Source organism: Schistosoma mansoni, chromosome 3 (genome assembly GCF_000237925.1).
Source record: "Schistosoma mansoni strain Puerto Rico chromosome 3, complete genome".
Classification (NCBI taxonomy): Eukaryota; Metazoa; Platyhelminthes; class Trematoda; order Strigeidida; family Schistosomatidae; genus Schistosoma; species Schistosoma mansoni.
Genome location: NC_031497.1, coordinates 26,269,746 through 26,276,880, shown reverse-complemented (window position 1 = coordinate 26,276,880; position 7,135 = coordinate 26,269,746). Strand labels below are relative to the sequence as shown.

At 35.4% G+C, this 7,135-nt stretch overlaps 1 protein-coding gene across 1 annotated transcript; it reads right to left on the bottom strand.

The window, feature by feature from the left end:
* Positions 1 to 400: 400 nt before the first annotated feature.
* On the bottom strand, positions 401 to 5,050 carry Smp_177120 (serine/threonine kinase; the record flags this gene model as incomplete). Its single annotated transcript, XM_018799806.1, has 6 exons — positions 401 to 785; positions 2,866 to 3,429; positions 4,424 to 4,462; positions 4,499 to 4,641; positions 4,689 to 4,782; positions 4,824 to 5,050. The coding sequence occupies 6 exons, from the start codon at positions 5,048 to 5,050 to the stop codon at positions 401 to 403; spliced, it is 1,452 nt and encodes a 483-aa protein (XP_018651559.1).
* Positions 5,051 to 7,135: the final 2,085 nt, after the last annotated feature.

Here is a 7,135-nt window from a genome sequence, read left to right as displayed (position 1 = left end):
GTGGTATGGCAACTCGAACTGATGTACGTACGTACAAAGTTCTACGTTGTTACTGACTGACTGACTGACTATTCCTAGGTCCATGTCAACAAAGAAGTGAGAACAAAAACATGGGAAGTAAATCATTGGAAAATTATAAAACATAAATATATTTTAAACTTTGATTACAATGTTACTAAGACATGGAAAAAGTTACTTTACATAAAAAATTAATTTAACATATAATGGTCTGTACAGCATCTGAATGTTTAGACCGATCAGTCACTGCAACATGTCCAATAGGCCGGTGGTTAATGATAAGATGATGGGGGGAAATTCCCCCCTGTCCTAAATCATTTAGACTGAATATATATGGATTCATTACAAAAATAAGTTTACAAAAAATCAATAATCTAATCTTTTAACAAAATTGTGGTCTTGGTATAAAATTTGTTGTTGTTTCACAAAAACTTGAACGAGATGTACGTTTATGAAGTAAGGCACTTGATTGTATATTTGGATATTTGATTGGTATACTAGAATGTCGTTGAGTTTTATCATTACAAAAATATGGATGATGAAGTGCATCTTGAGCAGTAATACGTTTTTGTGGGCATGGTTCTAATAGACGAGCTAATAGATCATAAGCTGAAGTAGGAAAGATATGCGTTGAAGATAAAGCAATCATTGGTTTTCCATTAGATAATTCTGTAGTTTGTATAGAATTATCATTAGTTAAATTAGTTGACTTTGTTGAAGTTTTACGTAGTAAAGGAGGTAGACCAGCAAATTTTTTCTCGTATAATCTAATTGCAGAGCATCTATAAGAAATGACAATGAATAGTACGATATCAAATCTTAAATATTTATTCATTCAATCGAGTTTATGATTATTCAAATGATGACATAAGCGGTTATTATTTATTACTTATTTATTTAAACACATAAATATTGGTACAAAGGGGGCATCAGATACGTATGCGCCGCACGAATCTCATTTGATTTGTGTGAGGGCTGTGATACTGCTCAGGTGCCCAAACCGAAGCAACTAGTTTTCTTAGGGGACCACACTCGGAGCCTTTAACCTAAAGGTCTAACGCACAAGGCAGTGGAGCATCGTGAGGAGATGCAGTCACATGGTAGCCGGTGACCAACAACTGATTCATAAGCCATTTGCTCCCTCATGATACTGGAGCCCATGTGCACTATTGGTTTGGAATCAGGGTTTTCCGACTCCCCTAGGTGAACTTTCCGTGTTCACCAACCCGGTTAAAGCGCTGGATATTCGCTTTTCATCCTCTCAATTCCGTAAACAACACCCCCACCACGAGACGGCTGTGAGTAGGACCTCCCTGGCAGAAGTTAGATACGCGTGGCCACATGAAAGCATTTCGAGAGGGAGAGTGGACTCTCCCCACTCTCGGCGGTACCGGGGCATTTAGGGGTGATTAAGGGAAGATAAAGCGTAAATTAATATTAACATGTAAGAAATCAATAAGATACACATGACAAAGACAATATAGGGTTAAATTTAATGATAACAAGAGGGTGACAGAAACCCCACTCACTGAAGAAAATCCAGGTTTCCGTGTAACAGTGCTCTTAAATATCACGGGGGAAAAATAAACTGGAAAAAGGACATCAAAAGAAGTAACCTCTTACAGAGAACCAACATAATATGAATACAATTGTAGCACTGAAAACAGTTACGTCATTTCAACAAACACCTTTTGTCACTCCCACTATGTTGATAACTTCAATTGTTAATCGAAAACTTTATATATCACTTAGGCCTACAACAACGGTCAATAAAGTTTGTTAGCTTGAAATAGCTTCAGAGAAGTTCGTCTTCATCAATATATTTTTCGGAGCAGATTAAAAATACCTTTAGTTGGAACAAGCCCAAACATTGGTTAGTCACTTTATTCACTGGTCTAATATCTAATATCAGAGTTGCCTAAATATCCTCTCTAATAGTTAAAAGCAACTGCACACAAGCTCATAATCTATTTATCTGTAACAGTATGATAGTGAAGTTTATCAGTTAAGAGTAAAAGACTTTGAATGAGATTAAAATCAGTAACCAGGAAATTGGTGTTTAAATGCAAGTCAGACTGTAAGATAGATAAGTGTGAACATCAAGTTTGATTATCAACCAGATAGATCTAGACCTTACTGCAACTGAAAATATTTAAGTTTATGCCTTAACATATCTAATGAAAACTGTAATGATTCAAAGTAAAACTAGAGTAATGGATGAAAGATGCTTCATACTCTCCATTACTTAAGGGAGTAACGAAAGGTTTATCTAAAAGTTTTTTTATTCAACCAGGTCATTATAATTACAATGGTAGTTGAAAATATGAGTGATTGTGCCTTAGGGGAAATATGGATCTGGTAGGAAAATCATGCACAATGATGTTGATTCTTACGATGAAACCTGGATCCATTACTTATGGCTTCAAAAACAATTCACAGATACACATAAAGTATTCCGAGTAACGCATTTTTCTCTTACCGACTAGTGAACGGAAACCATCATCCTTCTTTTAAATATCAACTCTTACATCCACGCATGTAAACAATATAGATTATGCTGAGGTGATATGGAAATAATTGTGTATCTTCAGTCACACAAATTAGTGGTTAGGTAGACTATGTGGTTCGAGCAGAAACTCCAACAAGATGCATCTAAAGATAATTGATTATTCGTGTTTCATTCATCCACTTAGAGGTTAACCTTGAACGATGGGAATATAATCTGATCAATGATACGATTACAAAGAAGACTATAGATAGGTTTTACTACCCGAAGTTACAGAATAACAAGCTGAATGAAAAATGGATTATCACAAGTAAAATATTGCAAATAAATTCTTACTTTACCTTATTTTGAGCCACATAACAGGTGAATCACTAGCTTCCATAGGTGGTGGTCTAGGATCAAGTAACAGTCTCCTACCAATGCTTCTGGCACCCATTTGCATACGTTCATATCCAATTAGATGAGTGAAAGCATGCAATACATCTAAATCATCTTCTACTTTTATAAAAGGATAACGACCAGAAAGGAAAGAAATAAATATAATCCCAACAGCCCATATATCAACAGCAGTTGTTTGTTCGATATGACGCATCATTACTTCCGGAGGTCTAAATCCAAGTGTTCCACCTCTACGAACAGTTGGTGCTCGAGGTAAATGTCGACAACCACGACATACAGTGAGACGTGAACCACAAACACATCCTCCTTGTCCTAAAGATTGTGTTAGGTTATTTGATATTGTTTGACTGGATTTGACAGATGCGCCTTTAAATGATGATTTATTATCAATTTTTGAATTACACTTGTAAGCGAATAATGTGCTTGTAGAATCCACGCAATCTCGTTTATGAGTATAACTGTTTTCTCTGTTTGTTACATTTACACGCTGGTTATTCTCTGATATGCTGGGATTTGTCTAGAAAAAAAAACAAATGGATTATATGGTAATCTCAACTAAAGTTTGACTCATGAAATAAACAGTATGGTAGGACAACTTTTTCAAGAGATTCACTTAACAAGTGGCTTTGAAAACGCTGAGTTGCTAAACTTTAAGCTACATTTGTTTTATGAAAGAGAATGATATTAGGCGATATGTGACTTGTGACCTGAAATATTGTTAATAGGACCAGAAAGTTAACACCAAACGGATACTTTATAAGTTGACAAAAGGAAATTGGTTAAACAGAACAGATTTTTGTTATTTAAATAGGTGTCAGTTACTGATAGAAACAGTGGTTTGGAAAATCAATAACTAACTACCACGTAAGGAGTTCAAACAGTCGTCATTCAGGATAGTCCGAATATCCTTTAGATATATAACTACTACTTTCAAGTTTAAGCTGTCTGGAATAAACTTATTAATTAATGATTGTGTCACATGCCCTACTAAAACGTCTGTACCTACTTAGATGATTAGAACAAAGGAATGACTCCATAGACTGTCACGCCTTGACCTGAATACTTATTTTTTTCAAACTAATTATATGCTAGTCATTACAGCATTCAGAGGTAAGCGGCGGGTGAGTAGAAATAATGCGTTTCAGTCATCTCAGCAGACGAAGATCTAAACATTTTATTTGATATAATGCTTGTTTTAGTCCTCACATCAGGGTCTTCATACTGAAAAGTTCTGAAGCCATTTAAAGGACACGAGACAGGATTTCATTGACCTATAAGTTTTGAAATAAATGACCAACCAATTCAATTAAAGACTCAAAAAACGGTTATTACATCATCGCAAAAACTAATTGTGTGAAATGTTAAAATCATAGTTAAAACGAGATCTTATTTCTTACCCTAGGAAAACTTGAAATTCTTTTCATCAATTCATTTTTCTTTGTATCTGAATCAGATTTGATTTCAAATTTGCGCTCCCATCTTTCATCAATATCACCGAACTCTTCAGAATGTGCCAGACCAAAATCTACGAGAAAAAATCTAGATCATATGCCATTGAAACAGATAACTTGTTACTGTTTCGTTTTTTGATCCATAAGAAAGTTTGTAGGCTTTACATCACGGTGAATTACTTTGTATTTATGAACATGGGCTAAAGCTGAGAGCAGTGCGCGCATATATCGTCTGATTTCTTTCTCGTCTGCAGTTAGATAATATTCCTTACAAGAGAAAATGAAGCATGAGAAATAAATATTCCTTAGCCTACTGTGAAAGGGATGTAATCAATAAAAGGCATTAAAATGAAGACATGATCACGGATCCGCATTGCTGTATGCATTTGAATTACATTATGTTTACCACTGAAAATATTTTATTGTATGAATGAACAACTATATATTACCCCAGTCTTCTCAGAATACGAATTTCATTTTCAATTCTACGAACATCGACTGTTGGGATGATCATTTTCAAAGCGTAATACTTAGATTCGTCAGGATCTTGTTTACTTCTGACTGCTAAGACAGAGGCGAATGTACCTTGTCCTTGTCGTTCAGAGACATTGAATAGGTCTGTAATTTGAGGGAACTCAAAAATATACTGCAAGCTTCGGACTTTGCTTTCAATCATTCCAATAATATCTGGAAAAGAAATTTTCAAAAACTCAAATTTAAAAGCTACAATTGTATTAGGAAGCCGCTTACACAAAAGTGCTAAAGAGGGTTCACTTGTGCCGTAAGGCAGCGTAAAAGGCAGTCACGGATATAACAAACCAATCTGGAGGTCTCCAAGTACATGATTATACTCTCAGTCTTGAGGCACATATTTTGATGGCTACTGATGATGGGTTCGTGGCTCAAGCCAAAGAACGAGAGTGGGGCACAAATGCGTAACTTGGTAGTTAAGAGCCGACTGATTCAATTAGTGAACTATATGAACGTTAAATCGAAGAGAACAGTATGAACTAACGTGAGTATAATATGAAGGATTAAGCGGGGAATTTATATCTCATGGTTTACTCATCGTCTTCAGTAATGGGGTGGATTCGTTGCAACAGTATAATAAACAACTCAATAACATACAATTCAAAGGTTTTTGGTTACAGTCTTTCACAGCTACCAAATGATATAGTTATACCAATGTGACATCAATATATATATATAAATATATATATATATATATATATATATATATATATGATTATGAGCACAAATAATCAAAACTGCTAATACACAGGTCTTTATTACTAGTAAGCTCCAGGTTATAATTATAGTGTATGGGAGGCTCTAAGCTAACAAATCAGAATTAGAATAACGCCTCAAGTATATCATAGGAAAATTAAAATGCACTAGTAGATAACTAGCATTTTATTATTAACTAAGTAATAATGCCAATGGGTAGTTCATAGAATGTCCCCAACCAAAAGGTTCATTCTAAGTGGTGCTCGAGCAAAATAACATAACATACATGCTCTTTAGACAATTTATGTGCTGAAGTGCTAGATGTCATTCAGTATTTAGTCAAAAGTACTTAGTAAAAATAGGTGATATCCTTAATTTACTACTGTTGAACTTTATTCAAGCCTCAGATTCTTTAATTGAAAAGTGAAAAACAATTTCATGATAGCTGTTGTCAGCTGGTGAAGAGAACAACGATACCAACCTTTGAATCTGACCAAAATCCCATTTCAGTTCTTAATACTTGACCCCGATCATTTTCAATAAAATCTGTCGTCACTGACAGTAGGTAAGGTGAACCCTAAAGGGTGATAAACTATAACACCAGCGCTAGTCCGAGGTCTAATATGTAAACCTGACATGTCTTTTACTACAACGGGTAATTTTATGTGTGAGAGTTAATTATTCAGATCAAAGTTGTTATTCTACTGCCATAGCAGTAAATAAAATATATTTCACCAATTTACATTGTTAATTGTTATATAACTAGGTAGCGTTTCCTAATAGGCTGGTAAGTCGCCCTAGGTCATCAATATAGTACACCTCAACAAGTAGGATTAAGCCATGAACTATTCAAGCGTATCGAACGAGAATAGAAAACACAAATTTCAAAGAAGTTAAGCCTGTGAAAAATAATACTGTCCTTTCGAAAAAAGGGACCTACACCGAGTAATAGGAGTAACCTGTAACAACTTGCAACACTAATAAGGCCTAGTTTAGTGGCTTGTGTTCAGTCAGAAGGTACTTTGTGTACAAAAGGAGCATGCAGAGTAGCGTGAAAACTGGAAACGAAAACATAAGAAAACGTGGGTCGATGACCCAGCAGGTATACACAATGCACTCGCGTCTAACTAGGGAGAGAAGTGGACAGCAACTGGAAATAACACAATCCTCAGGTTAAAACAAACTTAGGATCAATACTAGAATCAGGGGACCCAAACCACTACATAAGTCAAGTTCAAACTGACTCTTCTCAGTGAGCGGATGACCTCAAGGTCTGACCCAGTTATTTACTTTCGTAAAACAAGTGATTGGGTTCAAAAGGTTTTAGACTTTATATTATGTAAGATTAGGACAATATTACTCAGGGTAGTCTCCCCAACTCCAATAAAATTAAAGTGAATATCACACGCGTTAGGCAAGAATCCGAATCTGCACTGGCTTTTCAGGAAAGTGAGATAGGGTGCGTAGACTGGAGTTATACTTGTAGCGGTAAATAAATCCCCAAAATCAATAGCTCCATAAGTCATCGAGATTT